Source organism: Sinohyriopsis cumingii, chromosome 5, assembly GCF_028554795.1.
Source record: "Sinohyriopsis cumingii isolate HCF-2022 chromosome 5, ASM2855479v2, whole genome shotgun sequence".
NCBI classification, from domain to species: domain Eukaryota; kingdom Metazoa; phylum Mollusca; class Bivalvia; order Unionida; family Unionidae; genus Sinohyriopsis; species Sinohyriopsis cumingii.
This window is the reverse complement of record NC_142965.1, coordinates 23,732,055-23,756,738: the sequence shown is the minus strand read 5'-3', so window position 1 is coordinate 23,756,738 and position 24,684 is coordinate 23,732,055. Positions and strand designations below refer to the sequence as shown.

At 36.4% G+C, this 24,684-nt stretch overlaps 2 protein-coding genes across 8 annotated transcripts in view; one reads left to right on the top strand and one right to left on the bottom strand.

Moving 5' to 3' along the window:
• Positions 1–556: 556 nt before the first annotated feature.
• Positions 557–21,742, top strand: LOC149798789 (protein Star-like). Of its 7 annotated transcripts, none has more exons than XM_089957664.1 (4): positions 557–674; positions 15,152–15,550; positions 16,933–17,106; positions 20,789–21,742. In XM_089957664.1, exons 2-4 carry the CDS (start codon positions 15,188–15,190, stop codon positions 21,137–21,139), a joined length of 888 nt encoding a protein of 295 aa, XP_089813790.1. In that variant the 5' UTR covers positions 557–674; positions 15,152–15,187; the 3' UTR covers positions 21,140–21,742. The 7 variants fall into 7 exon arrangements, with proteins under 7 accessions (XP_089813790.1, XP_089813794.1, XP_089813791.1 ...); XM_089957668.1 differs by having other exon boundaries at positions 561–648; XM_089957665.1 differs by lacking the exon at positions 557–674 and adding an exon at positions 683–810.
• A 475-nt stretch (positions 21,743–22,217) lies between these two features.
• The window catches only part of LOC149798788 (uncharacterized), a 46,484-nt gene continuing 44,017 nt past the window's right edge, over positions 22,218–24,684 (bottom strand). Inside the window, exons 8-9 of the mRNA XM_089957662.1 lie at positions 24,058–24,132; positions 22,218–22,767 (exon numbers count right to left, since the gene is read on the bottom strand). Coding sequence (XP_089813788.1) covers positions 22,726–22,767; positions 24,058–24,132 — 117 coding nt within the window. The 3' untranslated portion in view covers positions 22,218–22,725. The remainder of the gene's footprint in view (positions 22,768–24,057; positions 24,133–24,684) is intronic.

The following is a 24,684-nucleotide window of genomic DNA, read 5'->3' as shown; positions in this document are numbered from 1 at the left end:
TTTTGCGACGTTTTCTAGTAATAAATCGTTTAAACATTTAAGACTTATTAAAAGTAAAACACAGTGATCAGTGGCAGTGTTATAATGTCATAAAATGGCTTTATCCTGCATACCTTGTGTGTGACATGACTTTTCTATATCGTGTAACGTCTTGTCAGGATTCTTTCCTTTTGTTTGTTTGTTTGTTTGTTTGTTTATTTTGTTTTCATTTAATCGCAATGCATATGCATAACATCACGATTATAATTTTTCATAAGGCTTCACAGATGAGCGCTCACCGACTTGACGATCTTATTCATAAACACTGTAATGAAGGAATAATGATAGGTACCGTACTAACTTTCTTGTAAACACGCTTACCTGCGTCGAGCATAAACCCAGGTCTGCCGTCCCATACTGAGCTTACAGATTACAATCTGCTCCTTTCATTTGAAATATGACATTGAAAAAAGCGTTGACTTCTATTCGACAATGAACCGTGCGACGGCAGAGCTTGCTCCACTCTGTTCGCATTTGGACAGGCGTTAGTGTCTGATCAGTAATGTATACATTTTATACATTTGCATCGTTTTTGTAAAGACAGGCCTAACAGTACTTTCCCTGTTTTGTGCGTTGGACGTCAGTTCATTATTACTACTCGTCGGACAGGTAACAACTCCCTTAAACGAGCACTGGTAGGTATAAATGTTTTGTTGGTTTTAACGGCACTTGTAAAAGATTATTCGATACTGGTATGCAGGAAACGGGAGCTATGTGCCTTTCCTAAGGACACAAAGAGGCTGTCGATTTTGATTGTCCTGGGCTGGTACGGTAAGTCAAATACATATTCCAGATAACTATGGTATTTTTACTTTGAAACATGATATGCATATTTTGAGATATTGCACTTTGCACGTCAGTTATTGGAATAAATTGTATTGATGGTTGCAGGTGTTTTTACGCATGAAATATTACTATACATAAATGCTTACCTACCTGCAGGGTAGCTGCAGTTGGGTTTCGTGCGTTTCTTAATCTGTCAATGAATTAAATTTCACGACCCTGAGTGGTAATTGTCAGTGATTTTACGAGTATGCCTTCTATATTTTTGGTATAATAAATTCGATGCTTATTTCTTCTTTTGAACATCCGTCCTTAAATAATAAACAAATCTAGCGTACATTTCATTAGATTTTGAGCAAATCACTATTTGACACCAATCAAATACAATTCTCCTCCTTTCCAAATTGTATATGGATGTATGTTGCGTCAAATGTAGCGGATATCCACTACTATCAGAGATAGGATTGAGGTTTTTGTGTAGTTACAAACCAAATCCGTTATTTTCATCCCGGTTTTTGCAGTCAAGGCCATATGAAAGAAATGATATTTCAGCCAAACATCATTGTCCAATACGCCAGGACTGTTAAGTGACCTGGTCAAACGCAAGGCGTGGGATGGGGTGGTGGTTATGAAGGGGTTTAACATGACTAACGCTTAGCCTTTTTATATTTAAATTTTCTTTCTTTTTCCATTTTTTGGGGGGTGGAGGGAGTGAAGGTTAAAACAAATTAACTGACCGTTCGTACTGTAACTGCTACACTGTATTTGTTAAATGTTTTTTGATGTAATATTTGATTAGAACTTGAATGAATGATGGATATATTGATCGGTGGACGTGTTTCCGAAGCATGTTTTTGTTTCTTCTTCAACGAATCAACACCCAATCGCCTGTTCTCCCTGCTTGTACATCACATATTTGAATCCACATGATTCATACATTCTTCATAAATAATTGCATATACATTTTCAAATAGATATATTAGTTTACAATGCAATAAAATGCAAGAGATTATCTTCAATATTGGTTATAATTTTAACCTAGGTCAGCACGGACGACATCTCTGTTTAAGTAGGTCAAAGCAGTCAGTCCATTAAAACGGCCACAAATCCGTCCCTGCTGGTTTACAACGATGTCAGATCTAGGTTTGATAACTGAAAGGCATCCTTCACTCCCTGCTTACGTTCGAGTATTCACCTTCTGGACACGATACTTTTGAGATCTGTCATTCGATGGATGAAATTAATGCGCCAGTGGGTTTTATGAGAATGTGACATTAAGGCAAATTTGGGCCGGTAACGAGGTTAAGGGAAATTAACGTTTTTGATGGTATGCAGGTCCATTTAACATTAGGGCTTTATGAGGTGCTACGGGAAATTAACAGTAACTCTGTATGGGGTCCTACGGGAATTAGACATGTATGTGACGGTATTATGATCTATGGGAAATTAGCATTATTGCAACTCGGGGATGGTATGGCCAATTATACTGACAGCGTGGTTAATGGTCAAAGCGTATACGGTTTTTGTAGTGGATAAAAATATAAAGAAGAATGGGTAAGCGAAAGTCTAATCCGGGAAATTGAAATGTGAAATACCTCATTTCTTTCAGTAGCTAATGTGTGAGACTTCTGGGTGAGTACTTAATTTAAAATATGAGAATTTAACATTGATGCTATACTTATTCTTGTGGTTACTATGTTTTCATTCGTAGCATTTATTATTAAAAATGTCCACAGGCTTAACATAAATGGTCTATATGTCTTCTATACAAACATCGTAGCGATTTGACGAAAATAATTAAAGCTTCGTTAAAAAATATAAATTACAATTAATTCCCAAATAGTCCCAAAAGTTCTATTACAAATTCAAATATATGAAGTTCCAACTGAATTTCAGTGGTATTCCAAAAATATCTCAATATTGAATGTGTTGATGTGCCTATAATCTCGAATGTCCTAATATGCAAGTGACCTCGATTGTGGTGATGTGCTAGCAATCTTTTTCTGTATCAAAATAATATAATCGCAAAATGTTCTTGTGTGAATGCTCTGTGATTTCTAAATAATGTACCAGTGCAAGAATATCTTTGTTGAGCATTTTGTATTTACATTGAATAATAAATTAAAAACATAATTCAACCCAAATCAAATACTGAACACAACAATAAGAATGATTCTGCTAAAGATGTTAAAGTAAGAATTTGTGATTTATCATGTAAACAAGATTATATAAAAAGCAAAGACAGAAAAATAGAACCAGGATGAGTGTTATTTCTAGAACCGTTTAAGTTCCCAACAAGATAATGTCTATTACTAAAATTATAATAAAGAGGATGGCAGACATCAAATAGGCCAGGGATATTTATGGTTGAATTTCAATGTCACTCAGATTAATTATACATGTTTACATTAATAACGATCTGAATGTTTTTATTCCACGATCGCTTAAAGTCTTCCATAATGAACTCCGAGAAACGACATTTTATGTCTCGTTAAGGAAAACAAGTTGGGTATACATGAAATAAATATTCCTGAAATTCATTGACGATCTGTGGGTCTTCTATATCGCAACCACATACTGAAATAATTTCAAATTTCCTTGTTATGCCGTTCCTAGCATACTGTATCACTTGTTTTCAGTTTTACATAAGTGATGGAACCAGCACAAAACTTTGGTAGAGTATCGATGATTAACATAGAAAAGGGATTGAGGTGGTACGGTGGTTAGTTTGTTCTCGGTCATGGACTTCTTTTGATAAACTGCCACACGACTTGTCAGTGGTAAAAGCTTTTATCAAGGATCGATACCTCCATGATCCAGAAATAAGTGTCGAAATCTCCACAACACTGCCATAAAGTCTACATCGGATCGACAATATATCAAGATTTCATCTTAAAAGTCAAAAGAGTCTGATTAGTGGAGTTATTACTAAGCGCCGAAAGTTCTTATTGTACTAGGAAAATCCGTCGGGATCGTAGTAGGAAGCTTCAGGTACATGCGGAAGCATAAGGTGTTGAATATCGTTGGGATCCAAAATGTCTGGAAAATACTTTTAGCCATTTTCTGTTATTGCAAACGTTGAGGCATTCATTTTAAAGGCAATACCACTTAGGTCATGAAATATTGAAACTACGTTGTGCACATTCATTTTAATGATTTTAGTTTCTTTCATGGTCACTGTTGCAAATTAGGTGCGTTTGAATAATATTTAAAAGAAACTGTCCCTCCTACTCTGAGAAATCGTGAGCCAAGACTGTAGTGTATCGATCACAGTTACCGTAACTCTGAATTTCATATTCGCACCAAGCATCGTCGGTGGGATCTAAAATCTAAAATCCATTCTAATGATGTTTCCGCGTCCTCCTGGAACCTTGTTACAGTCTTGACAGTGAAAAATATAGCCTCTTGTACATATTTACCATAAGTACAATGAGTAAAATAAAATTAGGCCTGTCAATTCCAGTCTCTTGTGAGTTGAAAAACATACAATTCAAATGATTTTATTTTTATTCGATCACTCAATACTTCATCAAATAGATAATCACTTTAAACATTTAAACAGGCCCGGCCCTAGGATGTGCCCAAGGCAGCAACCGATGAGCGCGGGGCCCCAAGCAAAAAAATTGCACTGCGAGTTAGCGTGGGGCCCAAGGCGGTTGCCTCGTTTGCCTTGCCCTAGGGCCGGGCCTGTATTTAAATAACTTCTCACATACCGATGGACACATGTTTGTCCAATGAACAAGGTAAACCATCATTAATGGGCAAACAACTCTTGCATTTGGTCAGTAGGTTAATGTCAGGTAGTTGATAAGGCACACATATGATTTTTTATTTTTAGTTTTTACATCAAGTGAAGGGTTTCAGTTGTCATCATTTTTTAGACTTATTAAGCACAAAATACAAAATTCATCAGTCAAATAGACTCATCAAAGTGTCCTAAAATACTTTCATTTTACATCCTAGCGTGTGACCGGACTTTTCTACATCGTGTAACACCAGTTCAATTTTATTTAATTTTGTTTTGTTTGTTTTTATTTAAGGCCTAACCTCTAATTCCTTTGCATGTACACAACCGCATAATTGTAATTTTAAGGATCAAGTAAAGGTCAGCCTGAGTTTGATTACTTATAATATTCATGGATGGCTGTGGGATACAATGTAATGTTGAGTTCGATAATTCTGTTGATATAAGTATAACTTACCGATTCATCATCCGTGTTAGAACGAATTTTATTTAAAGGAAGACTCAGTAACGTGTTAATGACCTTAAATGTATTACGAGCTGAGGATATGGTTTAATGTCATTTAAATCCCGGGCCTTATTATTAATAGTGTAAACTGCATACGTGTAAGATTTTGCAGATGAGTGATTACCGAATTGACGATATTCAGTCTTTCATATTCATATGTACCATAATGACCGAATAATGTCAGGAGCTGTATTAGCTCTTTATAATGCATACTCACCTGTAAAATCCATTGACCCACGTCTGCCGTCACGTAATGCTTTTACAAAATACCATATGCTACTTTAGCCTGAAATATTAAGCGCAACAAAAATAGTAAACTTTCATTCGGCAGCTCATCCGGACACGCGTTATTGGCGAGGTGTTATTAGCTGATAGTTACTGTCTATAGAAATGGATAATTACTGAGAATACGTTTATGTATTGTGTGCAGGAACATTCGTTCATCGTTAGTGCTGGCAGGACACGTAACATTTCTTTTACACGAACGGGGACGAGCATTGGTACGTATAATTGTTTAACTGGTTTTAAGGACACTTTTAACATATTAGTCCTATTGGGGCTGTCCATCCTTTTCGCGTGAGGGACCACATTGCAATTTGTTTCTTACTCATGAGGCCGGTTGTAAACTTGGCCTACGTTTTCCACTGCCAGTTGGCACAAATTGTGAAAAGATGGTGGGCCGGATTCTGGTCCGCAAATCGGATGTTGGACAAGCCTGAACTATATCATGATCAGGAAATGGGAGCTAAGTGCCTTTCTCAAAGACATATAGAGTCAGCCAATCATTGCTGTGATAGGCTGGTATGGTAAATATAAATAGTATATTTCTCATATACAAGATTACTAAAAAAATTTATCTGGACATATGATATGCATAATTTGAGATAATATATGTTACATGTCAGTACCGGGGAACTTTTTGAATTGATCGTAGCACGTTTGTTCCACATCAAATATAAACATGCAAAAACACTAACCGACCTAGAGGGTAGGTGAACTTGTATTTCATGTGTTTCTTAAACTTTCAATGTGTTTCAATTTCGAGACCCTGATTGGTTTTTATCAGCGATGTTACGATTATTTTTTCTATATTTGCCATACAATAAATTCGATCTTCATCTCTTCTTTTATTTTTCGCCCTTAAATAATACATGTGTCTAGAGTTAATTTCTATAAAACTGGAGCAAAGCACTGTTAGAAATGAACTGATACAAGATCTCCGTCTTTTAAAGTTTAAGATAAATACATCTTGCGTCATGTATAGTGGATATCTGCTTTGTTAAAGATACGAAACATGCTTGCAAAAGAAATCCGTTTATTTCATTCCGTCTTTTCAAACAAGGCATCTATATCAAAGAAATTATTTGTCAGTGGGTCATAGTTATCTTTAATACACAATAATGTGGACGACTTTCGATTCTCTTGGCAAACAAATCCATTATTTTAATCCCGGTTTGCAAACAAGGCTATATCAGAGAAATGACGTTGTACTGAAACATAGCTATATCGTACGGACAGTACAGTCAAGAGACATGGTCAAACACCGTGAACACTCTAGGGTAAGGGCGGACAGAAAAAAGGAGTGAATATCAGGAACAAAACGAGTAATTAGATTTCTGGTAGGGGGCACATTGTAACGTGAAGTCTCAACGCTGAGCTGTGACTTTTATGGGGGAAAATTAGTAATTAAACAGGTTGGGGGGGTAGGGGATGGTAAAACAATTTACTGGCTCTTGGCGTTACAGATCTGTAACTGCAACGCTCTGTTTTCAAATATTTTTCATGTAATTTAGTACGACAACATTTATGAATGATGGATGGAATTATGGGTGGACGGGTTTCAGAAAGTATGTTTTCGTTTGTTTTTTCAACGATTCAAACAACACTATGCCTGTTCTCCCAGGTTGCCCATTATATATTTTAATCCACTTATATCGTACGTTCTTTTTAAATAGTTGCCGAGACACTTTTAAATATTTAAGTAACATTATTTTTAAGGATAAGTTTGGCATATAACCAGCTACGAGTGTCAAATAAGGACATGTTTGACAGATCTCCGGATACGAGTTTTGAATTTATAAGGATATCTTTGAGAGATGGCCATCCATGAGTGCCGAATTTATAAGAATATGTTAATCCAAAGGAAAACATTCTGTCAAAGGCGATATTTTAAACATGTGTTGTGTTGGTGGTGAAGGGATGTGGTACGGGGTTGGGGTTGGGGTCAGTGGCGATGAACAAATTGATGGAAAGGGATAGGCCGGATAACAGTAACCCTTCTTTAGAGAAATAATCCAGTGTTTGGAATGAACAAGAAGCCTGCTTGGATTCCTGATTTACCCTCTGTTATTGTATTTGCTCTTTACACCGCGTTCATGTCTGTAATGATGCTAAGTGAAATATTTAGCATTTGACGTTGTCATATACAAACAAGCAACACATATTTTTCTTTACTAAAGTTGACTTACAATTGGAGCAGATTGCGATTGTAGACGAAAGAGATTGACTTACATTATAATTGCTGTGGCGACCTTGGAGACTGTCATCATAGGGTCCTTTCAATAAACTTCATGCCAGTGATAGCTATAGCTTGGTGCCGACACATTTCAATTTTAAAATTGTATAATGACAGTTTTGTGTGTACAAGTTAGTTAAGTCCAGGTAACTACGGGTACATTTAACCACATGCTTTTGTTGTCAGAAGCACACCAAGGAAGTACTAATCTCTGTAAAGTGCTTTCATTTGTTTGCACAATCACTTCACGCTCAGATCGTGGAAGAAAAACTTGCCGATACAATTGCTTTTCTATATCAACGCAACGTGTGTCAGACTTGGACCTTACATTAATCTCTCAGTGGATCTAATACGAAAACAGGGTCATATCAGACTTATATGGGTTATATATAAAGGTTATATATAAGGGTTATATATATGGGTTATATATAAGGGTTATATATATGGGTTATATATATGGGTTATATATAAGGGTTATATATATATATGGGTTATATATATGGGTTATATAAGTTTTAGATTATATGAATCTTTAACACTTTATATGTCGTCCATATTGATAACACTAAATATGCTATAATGCCACACGTGTGTGTGATTTGGATTTTTAACGTAGATTTAACAATTTTTCAGTCATATCGCTAGGTCTGCAGTGTAGCAGTTAATAGTGATGTCTAGCACTGAGGCATTATGCCGCAGACATGTGACATCATGGACCACCCAGTCACATTATCTTGATACTAGGCAGACCAGTCCTAACACTAACCTTTTAATGGTGAGCGCCTAGCAATGCAGATGCTAGGACCATTTTTATTAGTCCTTGTTACGACTTGGCCAGGGTTCGAACCAGCGACCTCCCTCATCAAAGGCAGACGCTTTACTTTAATGACATATACATATGTGGATAAGAAATCTTTGGGATATTTTAGCCTGTCCGCCGTAGTGGCGGTGCTTCTGTTTGAACTTTTGCGTGCATGAATTTGTGTGAGTGTGTGAACAAAAAAAAAAAACCCTTAAAAAATGAGTGAATGATGATACGATTAAGAGACACACTTAGTAGAAGAAATGGTTAAATTCTAGTGCTTGTTTGCCAACAGCTGATCTAATGCCATCAGGAGGTTTATTACTAATAATATACGTAGTAAGGGCGATATTGGTTGTACCATTTTAGTGCACTAAAACCCATTCCCAGATGCGAGTTGTTTCTCCAAAGACAGTATCTTGCCACTGTAGTTTAATACATTTCAGTATCCAAAGACTTTTAGAGAGTGATTGCCAGGAAGGGTCTGACCATGCGTCTAGAATGCTAAACACAATGCTAAAATGCTGAAAAAACCCCACAACGTTAGTGGTTTCCACCAGTTTTAGATACGGAAAATGACTCTTAATCAATGTCATGGAAAAACCAATCGTTTTGGTTTCCGTTATTTTTAGATTACGTAACTAAACCAAGACTACTGCTCTGCCATTCAAAAGAAAATTATCAAGACAAACACGAGACGATTTTTTTTCTTCAATTTCTTGAAACGAGATGGCATTTCAAATAACTTAAAACTTTAAATCATCTTCTTGATTTATAAGTTTTATTTAAATTTTTTAATTCTAAGATACTGATGTAGGTCCATATGATAAAGTTGAGAGTAGTTGGGCTGACTCGAGAAATTATTATTCGTGACGAAAGGCTCATTGATAACGTCAGAATTTCTTTTCTGTTGGATATTTGTATCTCCGCATATGCGTTCCGTGATACGAAAACTATTTGCAAAAGACAAATTTTATAAAGAAGTAACTGTTAGCCAATTTGGGATGGATGACATTCATAGAATTTCATTGTTAGCATATAGGTGATGGATGTCATTTATAAAAATAGTGTCAGCCAATTTGGGATGGACGGCATTCATGAAGATTCAGTGGCAAGCAATAAGAGATGGATGGCATTTATATAAATTTAGTGTCGGTCAAAGCGGAGTTGATGGCATTTATAGAAATAGGGGCAGTCAAGATAGAGTGGATGCCATTACATAAATTCAGTGTCAGTCAAGGTGGGGTGGATGGCATTTATAGAAATAGGGGCAGTCAAGATAGAGTGGATGCCATTACATAAATTCAGTGTCAGTCAAGGTGGGGTAGATGGCATTTATAGAAATAGGGTGTCAGCCAAGTTAGTGTGGATGGCATTTATATAATTACAGTGTAAGTCAATGAGAGATGGGTGAGATTTATAGAAATTCAGTGTAAGTTAATGTGGGATGGATGGCATTTATAGAAATTCAGTGTAAGTTAATGTGGGATGGATGACATTTATAGAAATTTAGTGTAAGTCAATGTGAGATGGATGACATTTATAGAAATTCAGTGTAAGTCAATGTGGGATGGATGACATTTATGGAAATTCAGCGTACGTCAATGTGAGATGGATGACATTTATATAAACTCAGTTTAAGTTAATGTGGGATGGATGACATTTATAGAAATTCAGTGTACGTCAATGTGAGATGGATGACATTTATAGAAATTCAGTGTAAGTTAATTTGAAATGGATTACATTTATAGAAATTTAGTGTAAGTCACTGTGAGATGGATAACATTTATAGAAGTTCAGTGTACGTCAATGTGGGATGGATGACATTTATAGAATTTCAGTGCAAGTCAGTGTGAGATGGATGACATTTATAGAAATTCAGTGTAAGTTAATTTTAGATGGATGACATTTATAGAAATTCAGTGTAAGTTAATTTTAGATGGATGACATTTATAGAAATTCAGTGTACGTCAATGTTGGATGGATGACCTTTATAAAATTTCAGTGTAAATCAGTGTGAGATGGATAACATTTATAGAAATTCAGTGTAAGTTAATTTTAGATGGATGACATTTATAGAAATTAGTATAAGTCAAAGTGGGATGGATGACATTTTTATAAACTGAGTGTAAGTCAATGTGAGATGGATGACAGTTATAGACTTTCAATGTAAGTCAGTGTAGGACGGATGACGTTTATAGAAATTCAGTGTAAGTCGATGTGGGATGGATTACATTTATAGAAATTTAGCATACATAAACTCAAAAGTTATTTAAATCTGACGAGTCTTCATTGATGGAAATGCTATCAAAATATATTTATTGTATACTCCATCTGAGTACACCTGTTTACTGTTTACCGAAGTAACTACTTGCAGTGTTGCATTACACTGGACAACAAATTTTTACAAAAGTCATGTTACTGAAATAAAATTAGTCAATTCTTATCAATTTTTATGTGCTGAACACGAATATGACAGTCAAATTGCAAAATTGCTCTAGTTTTTTTGTAATCTGCAAGAAATTAATGTTTACATAACGAAATGCATTCCAATAGTAAAAGGTCAACTGTAATAGCCTACCTATAAAAAATCAAGTCATTGACTACATCTTAGATTTCTTCGCCTGTCTCTTGTACAGCTGTTCGGGAGCATCTCTGAGGAGTGTCCAGCAGTAGTCAGCCAGCATTGTAGTGGACCATTTTCCCTGGTATCTTTGTTCCATTGTTGCGATATCTTGATGAAAACGTTCGCCGTGTTCATCACTAACAATACCACAGTTGCTAGGAAAGAAATCCAAATGGGAATGAAGGAAGTGAATCTTTAGAGACATATTGCAGCCAAGTTTCTTATACTTCATCAACATGTCTTCTACTAGTTCCTTATAGTTTTCTGCCCTAACATTTCCGAGGAAGTTTGTAGAAACTAGGCGAAAAGCATTCCATGCTTGTTTCGCGTCACCTTCCAGCAAGTTGTTGAACCGGTCATCTTTGAAAAGCTCTCGAATCTGAGGACCCACAAAAACTCCCTCTTTAATCTTTGCTTCGCTGAGTCGAGGGAATTTTTCATGCAGGTATCGGAATGCTGGCAAAGTCCGGTCAATGGCTTTCACGAAGTTCTTCATCAAACCTAGTTTGATGTGAAGGGGTGGTAGCAAGATTTTCTGAGCCTCAACCAGAGCTGGGTGTTGGATATTCTTCTCTCCAATGGCTACATTCTGCCTGTGAGTCCATTCCTTCCTCATGTAGTGCATTTCCCTTGCTCGGCTATCCCACTCGCATAAGAAACACATGTATTTTGTATATCCTTGCTGCAGTCCCATTAAAAGGGCAACTACCTTCAAATCACCACAGAGGTGCCAGCTGTACTTGTTATACTCAATGGAATTCAGTAGCTGCCTTAAGTTATCGTATGTCTCTTTCATGTGGACAGCATACGCTACTGGAATAGATGGAAGAATGTTTCCATTGTGCAAAAGCACAGCCTTGAGACTCAGTTTCGAAGAGTCCACAAATAGTCTCCATTCTTGTGGGTCATGAGTGATTTTTAAAGCATTCATGAGGCCCTCAATATCGGAACAGAATATCAGATTACTTTCCTTTCTGAAGAAAGGCTCCAATTGCTGGTGGCGCTTTCGATATGCAGTAATTGTGACATCTTCTTCTAGAAGATTCCATTGTTGGAGTCTTGATCCTAGCAATTCTGCCTTGTTCTTTGATAAGTCCAAATCACGAATCAGGTCATTTAGTTCTTCCTGTGTTATTCTGTGTGGGGTTGATGATGCACCACAGTGAAAATCTGGATCACTGCATGCTGATGGACCAGGAGAAGAACAGGTCGACTCACCTTTGTCTCCGTCAGATGAATCAAGAGAATATTCTGCTGGAGGTTCTGGAATAGGAAGTCCCTCACCATGTGGAACTGGTCTCAATGCAGACGGAATGTTTGGGTAGACTATTCTCGACTTCTTTCGCTTCGTTATTCCGCCGGAAAGAGGAGGAACCAAGCAGAAGTAACAGTCATTTAGGTGGTTGCTTGGCTCTCTCCACACCATTGGGACTGCAAACGGCATTGATGACCTTTTGCAATTCAACCACTGTGAAAGCTGTGTTGTACATGTAGCACAGCATATATGCGGAGCCCAAGGCTTGTCTTGGTCACCAACCTTGCATCCGAAGTAAAGATGATATGCCTTCTTCACTTGAGAATTGATACTTTTCTTCTGGTTGGCAAATGTCACTTCCCCACAAATATAGCAAAAATTGTCCGCGGTATTAACACACTTTCGAGGCATTACTGTTCTTTATTGTACGTAAATGGATAAAATAATAAGTTTTATGTAACAGTAGCTTGAACTGTCTCGCACAACGTCTAAAATATTTTAAATGCTGAACCTATCTGATTGGGCTTTATATAGTACACTGCTTACGTCAGCTTCAGCAGCCGCCTGGCATTAGTATAATAGGCCTACACATGTATAGTACACTGCTGACGTCAACTTACTTCAGCAGCCGCATGGCATTAGTATTGCATTGCATCAGAAAATGATGCAATCAACTGTGGATGATGTGAGCATGATGGTATTATGCAATGTTACATCATTATTCCGGATGTTGCTGCAGTCCTACTGGAGAAATTTACACAGTGAAACATAGAAAATGAGGTATATGAATATCTTCAAAACGAGAGCCAATACAAATTTTTCACGGTTATATTCGTGTTCGGCACACCAAAATACTACAGATTAGGGCCTTTTCAAGTCAGTAATGATTTCACTGTTGACCAGTGTTATTGTTACTGACGATATACACCTTTATCAGTTTGTTTATTCCTGTGATTGCTGACACTATTCACGTGACAGTCATGATGGATAATGTCTAAGGCATATTAGACTTGGATGTATTGGGGCACGGCCCTTACAAACCGGAAAAGCATGGAGGCATGTAAATAAAATGAGCAATTTGTCATCAACAAAATATGCAGCCCTGTGCGTCATTTACAGCGATAATCGTTCCGAATGCATTGTTATGTGGCTCTTTTATGTACTTCACAAAAGACGTCTGGGTAAGGAATTTTTTTTGTTTTATTGTTCACTTTCGAGACAATATTGCAGCTGGAACTTTACTGGGGCATGATCATCACACAACAGTCTATAACGTCAAGAAAGGTTTTGAAGCTGTAGCAACTGCGATTTCTGGTATTAGGTAACTAAATTTATTATTTATCAAGTTGTATATTATAACAAGTGTCTGCACTCTAATATATTTGGGAAAGAGTTTGAAAGTGTAAAGCCAGCTGACGATTCTTGACTGCGTTGTTGTACTGTTTGATTGATAACTTGATTTTCATATCTGTGATAAGTTGCAAAACAACTCGTGATATTTCAATCCTTTGTTGAAATGCATTGGAAGTGAGAACTTTTGTAACGTATTGCACGAATCATTAGTCTATTATAAACAGAGAGAGAGAGAGAGAGAGAGAGAGAGAGAGAGAGAGAGAGAGAGAAGTGCTTTGGTGGGGCCAAATGGTCAATAGTCAAGGTTAGGGTGGCTGAATAAAGGAACATGATTTGTACCTAAAACTATTTCTAGACATCGCCTGCTGTTTGTGGACGTGTTACAAATAGGGTATAGAAGAGGTTTCTTGATTTGGGGATCATAAGGTTTAAAGTCAAGGTCACTGTGTCTCAAAGAAAAGTGGGTTGGCGTTATAACCTTAATTTAAAAGTTCATAGACCGAATTTGTGCATGGTTTGCACTTAGAGTATTAAAGCAACCTATATATTCTGGGGTCTTTATTAGAGGTCACTGTAAGTTTAAAAGAGAATGATAATGTATGCGCTACAGTGTTAGTTCAAAGCCGCATACTTTGACCTTGACCAAAGGAACACGCTACGAGAGTAATTGGTTAGAACTCTCTGGAGTCATCAATGCCCTGTAAGTTACTACAAGGTGTGGCGGGTGTAAAATGTGCCGTTCTTTTTATGTACTTTTATCATGTCTATAAAAAAAATGTGAAGGAATATCATTGTCTTTAATTCCGACGTTTTCCGGGGGAAGATGACCATTGATTGGTATCTACTGTTGTGCGGCACTGTCACATTCTTCGTCTCCATTGAATCCGTTGTCATAGATATTTCTAGCAGACGACTCATATATTTTGCTTAAACGAACATCTAGAACTAACTAGGGTTAAGCCGTGGTCAAATCTTGGTAAAATAACATGGCTTTGAAGACTGAACACATACCACTTTCTTTGTCGTACATGTATGAATATTATTTCCAGGAGGAGATGGGTACGGTCCTTGACTGTGTCTCATTTTCAGTTATACGTAAATACCACAGCCTCCCTCCACACAACCCCTTCCAGGAAACAAAATTAGCCTGGCCTAACACGAGTCCTCACAGACAGTGAGTCTACAGCAAGATAGGCTGTTTAGAGAGAGAGTATTTTACAAAACAGACAAAATTGCGAAGGCTTGTAACTGTTATGGATCCAGCGGAAGCAAAATTATCTTCAACCAATGTATTCATCAACATTTACAGAAGAACATGGCAACTGCGCAGTTTGATTTATCAATACTAACATGGTTTAATGTGCATTTTTAATACAGCTATATATCTTTTTAAACAGTTGGGTTTTAATTTCTAACAATGCAAGGTACCTAAGTTTGCGATTTGCGCATACCTTCTGAAATCTTTTTATAGTTAAGAGGGTATGCGATTTCTAGTCATTTTTGGTAATTCGTCTTCATTTTGTTTCAGATGGTACACTTCTTGTGCTGAATGTGAAGTCCCGAAATGAAATTGTCTGTAGCAAGAATAATCAAACGCCTAGTAGGCGTCGGCGTCATCATCTGTGCTATCTTCATGATAGTGCAGATTTTAACATTCGCCAATAATCAGGAATTCAGACCAACTTTAGAGCTGGATTCAGTGATATGGAAACCAGAAGGAAAAAGGATCTATGCGCATGCACTGATTGATAAGGAAACAGCGCTTTCCGGTTATGAGAACTATAACCCGGATGATCCCAGGCTTATCAAGTTTGTTAAGAGCTTTATATTACCACCCTCAAGCGAGCCGTACAATTTAAAGAGAAATAACAGTATAGATTTCTCTAGAGGTCAAAGTTTTATGATCGATGCTATATTTAGCAAAAAGGTTAGTATTCTTTTCATTTTCATGCATTCAATATATTTTTATATTTTATAACAAAGACTACCATCAATTTGTCTCTCTTTCTCTCTCTCTTACTTATATATATATATATATATATATATATATATATATATATATATATATATATATATATATATATATATAATAGGTTTTTTTATTTTGTACTGTTACACTTTGTAATTTTCCTTTTATATTCCTATTAGGTGAGGGATTTAAAGTGCGTAACTCCGTCAAATCAAAATCACTATAACAATTCAATGGGATGTATTGTTTGATTTTGTCTTCTCTCATGAAATCCCAGTCTGTGACACAATTCGGGACGTCTCGGCTTCAGGACAATGTTTTCTTTTCTCTATGACCACTGCGGGGCCTGGGATGAACTGATCCGATGTGCTCTTCTATGTCGCTAGAGGTGACTGAAGGAGGCAACCATTTTTCTGTGTGATGGGTCGCGTGATGACCTTGCCTTAGAGAAGTCACGAACTTTTTAAATGTGCAGTTTATATAGACAAGTTTCGAATTTGTTTGAAGGATTGCACCAAAGCCGTTTTGGTAATTTTCTAACATGTTTTCATTTTGTCTTGTTCATGGTACAGGTTAACCTTTGGTCAGATTTGGCAAGATTAATGCCTTTATCATTTTTTTCGATAACTAGTTTTTACTCGGCACTATGTAGCCACGATTGTGTACATACATACATGAATGCATGCATGCATCATGCACACACACACACACACACACACACACACACACACACACACACACTCACACACACACACACACACACACACACACACACACACACAACTAAGAAGCGAAAGTATGAAAAATCAACAGGCCTTAAATATAACCCTTTAGCTTTTGCTTCGACTCAGATACATCCAATCCATCTTCGTGTGCTCTCGCTAATTCGTGCTTGTTTCCTGTTTATAACAACGTTAATAATAATAATAATTATTATTATAATAATAATAATAATAATAATAATAATAATAATAATAAAAATGAGAGGAGAAGGAGGATGCTGATGATAATTTCGCAAAAAAACCTCGGCACTTCTGTTTTACTATTTGTAAGGAAATGACTTAAAATATAAATTCGGTAGCTTTGGTGTCATGCAGTTCCAGACGTCAATCTTTAAGTAGTAATTTGAGACCAACAGTGATACAAAATCATAAACATTACATTGTCCTCGACAAGTTCGCACTGTGGTCTAAGGAATATTATTCGCAATCTCTTTGGATTCTTAATAAAAACTTCAGACGACATTATTTATAACCATACAAGTAACACAAGACAACCTCATAGGTTTCCTTTTCTGACTTAAATTCATTATTGCATTTTATAAATTTCATTATTTCCAGAAAGGTGGTTATTTTATAGAAATAGGTGCCGGGGATGGCGAGAAGGAATCTATTTCCCTTTTTTTTGAAAAGGAAAGAGATTGGAGAGGTCTTCTGGTGGAACCTAACACGGAGCATTACGAGAATCTCGTTTCCAAACACAGGAAGTCTCAAACACTCAATGCGTGTGTTAAGGTAATATATCGATGTATTGCTTGAAACAATGTTCAAAATGTCTAGAACGGACAGCATCAAAATACAGGATATCAAACAAAGAACAAAAGTCTTCATCGGAAAGTTTGTGAAAGGGAATTGGAAATCTGCCGAAGGGATGAAGCATACATTTATATTATTCGGAACGTTCTCAAAAGACCCAGAGATGTACGATACTTTCAGAAAAAAATGTATGGACACGAAACTGATCATAAATGTTTCGAAACTTTGGTTGAGAATATCAAGGCAAAAATCAATAAAAAGGCAATCACTCAGTCAGAGTGAAACTTTGAAAATTTTCAAAGTATTTCAAGAATTACTGAAACGGAAACAAAATTTTATGATGCAAGCTCTGCTGTTATACATTTGAGAGGATTGGACCTAATTAAAATGTAAAACATACAATTTCGTTGTTGTTGTTGCTTAAACAAATAAATTCATCTAGAAATTTCAATCCCAGCTCTCTCGACAATTTCGATATTTCACAGCGCCGTATGCAAGAGTATTACAAGTAAATGATATTCCTTTGGTCTAATGAGATGCTCAGATATATCGGGGGAGAAAAATAATATCGTCACAGTGGCGACATCTGTTATCGCCACTGTGGTGATATAATTTGGAACTACCTTCTTTTTCCAATTTGGAAGAATATATGCCCTTACGTACGTTATTTATACCTGTGTTTCCATATTTATGCCTATTTCATTTTACTTATTAATTATTCTCTCTCTCTCTCTCTCTCTCTCTCTCTCTCTCTCTCTCTCTCTCTTTTTTATGATGAACGTATCTTAAAATATGTCAAGATTATTGACCCTGTAGTAAATATTTCTACATAAATAATGCCAAAGTTGCTATTTGATTTTCTGTATTTTCATCTAGTATCGTATGCCGGTAACACAATGACAAGCGGTTCATGCATTGTAGAAAAAACTCTTCATCACATGTAGTAATATAATTGTTTAAGTAGCGATTTTTAACTGTCATCGCAGTCGCGTCTGTAAACGATATTGAAACCAGTCGTTCATTAGTGTCGATTGCAAATAGAAATTAAGTCGACATCGAAATTTGGGTACAGCGTCTGTTACTGAAATCGGCTGCAATCTTGACAACACGCAAATATTTACGCTTCAGTTCAGAGACAAACATAGAATCCAAAATCTTTCCAAGTGAGAACAGAATCATTGCAAATAATCTGTTTAATGATGCTACGCTCTGAAGTATGTTGGACCGTTATGTATGGTTTATACATTACCCCCACCCCAGCAATGTTCACTGCATCAATCCATGCAAGAAATGTATTAACAAAGATAACAGTCTCTTTTCTTCGTATGAATACAGTCATCGACTTGACAAAATACACAAACTGAAGCATTGTAAAATATAAATTTGTATAAAGTCGCTGTCCGAAAATAATTTTAAAATTTCGGAACTACTTTTCGTCTATGTAGTAACCTTTAATCGCATTGACACAGAATGGAGAAACTAACCGATGCAAATCGATGGTTTTTGCCTTTGAAAGCTTTACATTTACAATAAGAAAACTAATTTATTGAGTAGATATATATTTCACTCTCGAAGCGGAGACATTGTATTGTTAGACATATTCCAGGCTTTGTCAATGTCGCACGTATGGGTTAGACATATTCCAGGCTTTGCCAATGTCGCAGGCATTGCGTTAGACATATTCCAGGCGTTGTCAATGTCACACGTATGGGTTAGACGTATTCCAGGCTTTGCCAATGTCGCACGTATGGGTTAGACATATTCCAGGCTTTGCCAATGTCGCACGCATTGCGTCAGACATATTCCAGGCTTTGCCAATATCGCACGCATTGCGTTAGACATATTCCAGGCTTTACCTGTGTCGCATGAATTGGGTTAGAGATATTCCAGGCTTCGCCCATGCCACACGCATTGGTTAGACATATTCCAGGCTTTGCCAATGTCGCAGAGCGACAAGGCTTGTCCCACAGTGATCACGCAGTTATACTTTGACAAAGTGTTGCCATGTTTTTTTTATTATTTTCCTGTCTATAATATTGTGTTTTGTACAGATTGTTCCGTTTCACTAGGTTTAGAACATAAAGTAGTTTTTATACCAAATGAAAAAGGTAGGCACGAATGACCGAGTGTCACGTGACTCTCGACTTTACAGACCACTAATCTCACCTCTGTTCGCATGTGCTCGGACCTCGGCTCGGCCAACGTCGATATGTTGAGAAAGCTTGCCAGTAGCTTCCGGTGGTTCTTTCCGGCGTTTTCGAGTGTTCTTCCTCCACCAAATATAGTGACCACCATGTAAGACCTATGGTGATAAATGGCGTTTTACCCACAAAATCAAACCAAATCAACAAGATGCCTTCAAGAGTTTCGCCACCATCTATTAAATAATAGGTCTTGTTGTTTGCATTTGCATGGTTTATTTACCGTAGAGCGATTGCAAAATCGTGTACCATTGTAGACGTTTTAGAGGTTCCTTTCTCGTCTTTAAAAGTTCAGATTTGAATTGTTAAACATTCTTGCGAACGTTTTCCAAGTTACCTAACAGATGCCGCTCTAAAGAGATACTTCGTTATTTTTTTTCTTTAATATTCACCATGTAATTGGAATGAAACTCGGAACGTTCTATGAATATAACTTTGAAAAGGAACAAAATGCCTTTATGGCTGATACAGAAGGTTATACTGGGTAGTTGACAATAATTTGAAACAAAACTGCTTAAATAAAACTAGCGGACACAGAGCTATATATCAAATGTGAGGAAGTAAAATACATGCGAGTTTAAAAAATTAAAAATTACTACTGCAAGTTTTTGAAAAGGAATACGCTAAAAAGCGAAGGAAATGGTGCAACCCAAACAGAGAGTACGACAGAGTGACAAAAGAAAGAGATGAAAACGGCAATTTGAGACAAAGATATCGAAGTGACCACACTTTTCCTGTTTATTGCACAACAAATAAAAATAAATTATAAACGGATAAAATAAAAAATTAAAATCAGATAAAAGTTAAAAATGTCATTGGTTCACGTATTTGAATTTTAATGTACGTATTTTATCTTTACAAAGGCGTCGATTCAGATATGGCTCTTTTTTTGTATGTTATTCTTATGATCTATGAAAGCCAAGGAAAGCAGATCAAGCAACGATAAAATGCCTTCAAAGAAAGGTTATGAAGAGCAGAACGGAAACTCGCAATAGTTCAAGTCAGCTAACTTTATCACTTTAGAAATTTTGAACAATACTATTTAATCATTTTCCTAGTTTCTACGGATTTTTTAAAATAAGGTTGGTATTATTGTGGATTTAACACCATTTTGATTACACAATAGGCCATACATGGTGGCCAGGATAACTTGTGGAAGAAGATCCCAGGAAATTACCGGAAAGAGCCACCAACCTACGGAAAGCTACTGTCAAATATTCTCGCATACCCATTTTTGCCAGCCTAAGACTCGAACCTACATCGGCAGAGATGATAAAGCAGTGAGCTGTAAAGGCGAGCGCTTTAGATCACTTGATTGCCCGGCTTCGCAACTTTTGAAACAGCAACAGGCAGTGTCAATTCCTGTTACGATTTCACTAAATTACTGAATTTTTATTGTATAGATTGGTTAATATATTTGCCTTCATCGATTTAAAACATGCTTCCCTTCACTTTTCCAGACCAACAGCACTAACTCCAAAAAGACATTTCTTCAGTTCAATCCAGAGAGGAAAGGTTTTTTTGTTCCATGTTTTTCCATCGAGTCGATTCTATTGGCAACAGGGAAAGATTATATCGACCTTCTGACTTTTGATATAGAAGGTCAGGAGATGTCTGTTCTACAAAAACTGCCTCATCGCAAGATATACATCCGGGTTATCAACACAGAGCTTCACGGGATATCACAAATTCCGAGAGAACTGTTATCCATGATGGCTGAGAATGGGTATAAAGCCGAACATCAATTTGTAAACCACGTGTTGCAGAAAACGGACCTTATTTTTGTCAGACAGGAAGTGTTCAAGTCGTAGAATTCTATTCCGTTTAGCATCTGACACAGTGTTAGTATTATAATTTCAACAGGAACTACGTTAAAGTTTTTCTCTGGTTTGCGATAAAAGAGGGTTAATCGTGGTCGGGAACAATAATTTGTCAGGAGTTACAGGACTTGTGCCAGACAGAGATGTGTTCATATTCCAATTGTCTCTGATTATATGTAGACATTCCAGTGTAGGTAATAACCTGTCAGTGTAGGTAATAACCTGTCAGTGTAGGTAATAACCTGGAGTATTACTAAAAAAGAATTGCTATTGGTCATGTAATGTCCGAATTAATGACGTAATGAGCATCCCATTATCTTCTGACACGTAATAAATGGTCAACCTCAAAATTAACACGGTCCTCGCTAAGAAATTCGTCTTCCAAAAGGAGGTCAATTTTTTAAGCTATCTTCAGCGAGGGTGACGAGACAACGAACTATGATGTCAATAATATCAGACATTTTATAAAAGTTAGCGAGCTTCGTAAATGCATATGGTTCCTAATAAACCCCTAGTTTTCCACAAGCTCCTAGTTAAACTGATGGTGGGAACATAACTTTATCAGATGGATATACATTTTTCAAAGGACTTCCAGCAATCTAGTTCTCGTTGCTTCTTTAGTTATGTCTCCATTGCAAATTAGCTCTTTATTCTACAACCTCCTCATGAGCCATATCGGGTCAACAGATGGAAGAAAAGGCGCTCGAATTGTTAGTTCTATGCTTAAAATGTCCATGCATTTAACATTGTCTATAAATTCTGCCCCATCAAGGAATCCCTGGTTTTGGACCATCAGCATAACTAGGAACACCTCTTTTTGGACCATCATTATTAACTAGGAACCCCTCGTTTTGGACAAATCTTTGTCATTCAACTACGTGCAGTAATGTCCGTATTAGTATATCTGTAATGTTGCCTTGGGTTGCAATGTGGCAAATCGCTGTGCAATGAAATCTTTTGAGAAAAGTAATGAAACATTTCAAACGTTCCATGAGTCTCATGTGACAAGTTTCTTATCAGTCAAAGAGAGAGAGAGAGAGAGAGAGAGAGAGAGAGAGAATTCACAATATAAAAATGCTCATTTATTTACATTGAAGGCTTCCATCTCAAAATGTTCTTTTGCTGAAGGTAGCGGTTGGTTCAATGATGGGCCTGTGGGCAAGCAATTTGTATGTGTAATGTTTACATCATTTCAGAATATGTGTAATCCTTGGTTCTACCTCTAGTTAGCATAAAATAAAAATTCCATTTTTTTGTCATTGACCAAAATTTGACAACCAGTTCAGTAAGAAAAGTCTTGACTTATAGTCATGACACAAGTTCTTCTTTTGATGTGCAATGTATGTATGTATGTATGTATGTATGTATGTATGTATGTATGTATGTGTGTGTGTATGTATGTATGTATGTATGTATGTATGTATGTGAGTATCTATCAGAGAAGAAAAAAATCTAGAATTTGACAAATCTAATTCTAAAATTGAAAGACTAGTCCATTGTCGACATTTCAAAACATTTCTATACGCTTGGTTTTATTTCGCATTAAATTCGACCCAATGTGTCGAAATCTTCGTTTTTCAGCGTTTTGGAATTCTGTATGATGTTACATTTTTCGGCTTCTGAAATTAAATAAAAACAAAACAACAAAAATTTGTTATCTTCAATATTAAATGCGACACTAAACATCTGCTTTAGGAGCGCGTTCATAGAAGAACAATCAATTTATTCACAGTTACATTATTCCCCTCCCTCCTTCTCCCCCCCCCCCCTCTCTCTCTCTCTCTCTCTCTCTCTCTCTCTCTCTCAGTACACACATAGGAAAGATGGGAAAGATACAACAATTTAGCAAAGGATCCCGTGTCATCAAGAACAGTCATCACAGCCCACATAAAAAGTTTGCAATTTGCAAAAAAATACTACAGTTATCTCTGCAAGAAGATTGTTCCCTGGCCCTACTGTGTCCGTCAACTGGTCTTACTGTGTCGGTCCACAGAGGATTGTTCCCTGACCCTACTGTGTCCGTCCACAGAGAATCGTTCCCTAGTCCAGCTGTGTCAACTGACCGTACTGTGTCCGTCCACAGAGAATTGTTCCCTGGCCCTTCTGTGTCCGTCAACTGTTGCACATCAAACAGCCGTCCGTCACAGAGTGTGGCAGCCTATCCTGTGTCCCCAGAGATGCACAAAACCTTGTGGGATGGGAGTTACACATGTCCGCACAATCATTTACTCCAAACAAGTGAACCATCATAAAATTATGAATAAGGTGTTCTTAATAGTTAAATATATTATTTGGTTTTATGTTAACATCACACGTTTGTTAAAATTACCATATTTGCATGCGCAGTCATCATATATTATGCATGTATCTCATATTAGGTACGTATTTAAGATTTGTCGATTTCAGACTGAGATTCATTGATAGGCATGTCTCAGGAGCTTTAAATCCTGTATAGACATCCATGTCTCGCATGTTTAAATATATGTATAAAATTATGTCTCACGAGTTTTTATACATGCAGATACATTCATATGTCTCACGAGCTTTAATATATTTAGAAACTCTTATATGTCTCACGAGTTTTGATGCATACAGAAACTAACACGTCTCACGAGTTTTAACACACTTTCACAACTGTCATTATGTCTCACGAGTTTTAACACACGTAGAAACTGTCATGAAGTCTCACGAGTTTTAACACACGTAGAAAAAACTCATTATGTCTCAGGACTTTTAACACACGTAGAAAAAACTCATTATGTCTCACACCTTTTAACACACGTAGAAACAAATCATATATTAAGGATTTACTTTTACCGGTCTCAATATGCACACTGATGGTTTATTAATAAAAACAATATATTTTATTCCCAGTCTATGCAATACTAAATACGTGGTTGTTTCCTTACCTTTTTGTCTTTGACTGGTATATCTTCCAGCATGGATTTCATAGCGTTTACAATGTGCTTCTCTTCACTGGTCATCTTTTGCAGTCATGCAAATATTAAAGGATATTTTAGTAATAAATATGAGTAGCAATGTAACTAATATGTATTATTTTAAACGGTTTTTATTTTGTCTTTGAGTCTTAAATTCAAATAAAGTACATATAAAGTTCTAACATACCTTATTACTCGGGAAAGAAATATTTTCCCGAACTGAATAAAAAACAATGAAATAAAAATACTAATACTAATAATAATGTAATAGAGGAATAATAATAATAATAATAATAATAATAATAATAATAATAATAACAATAATAATAATAATAAATAATAATAATAATAATAATAAAATACAAAAGAGGACTATATTATTATTATTATTATTATTATTATTAATAATATTATTATTATTATTATTATTGGATAATTAGATTTACTCACACGGCTTTGTTATATCTGATCTGCTATTCATTCCATATGGTAGTTAGGGCGTACATTGACGCTATACATGATCATTCGTGATTTATTTTACGAAAGAGTCGTTTTGAATGCCGTCCGGAGCCATAAACGAGAGACATATTCTGAAAT

Bases quoted from the DNA above. Each gene is read 5' to 3' on its own strand.
- LOC149798789 (XM_089957664.1), top strand. From the start codon at position 15,188: ATGAAATTGTCTGTAGCAAGAATAATCAAACGCCTAGTAGGCGTCGGC. The intron at 15,551-16,932 runs GTTAGTATTCTT...CATTATTTCCAG, and splicing joins ATGCTATATTTAGCAAAAAG to AAAGGTGGTTATTTTATAGA. The intron at 17,107-20,788 runs GTAATATATCGA...TCACTTTTCCAG, and splicing joins CACTCAATGCGTGTGTTAAG to ACCAACAGCACTAACTCCAA.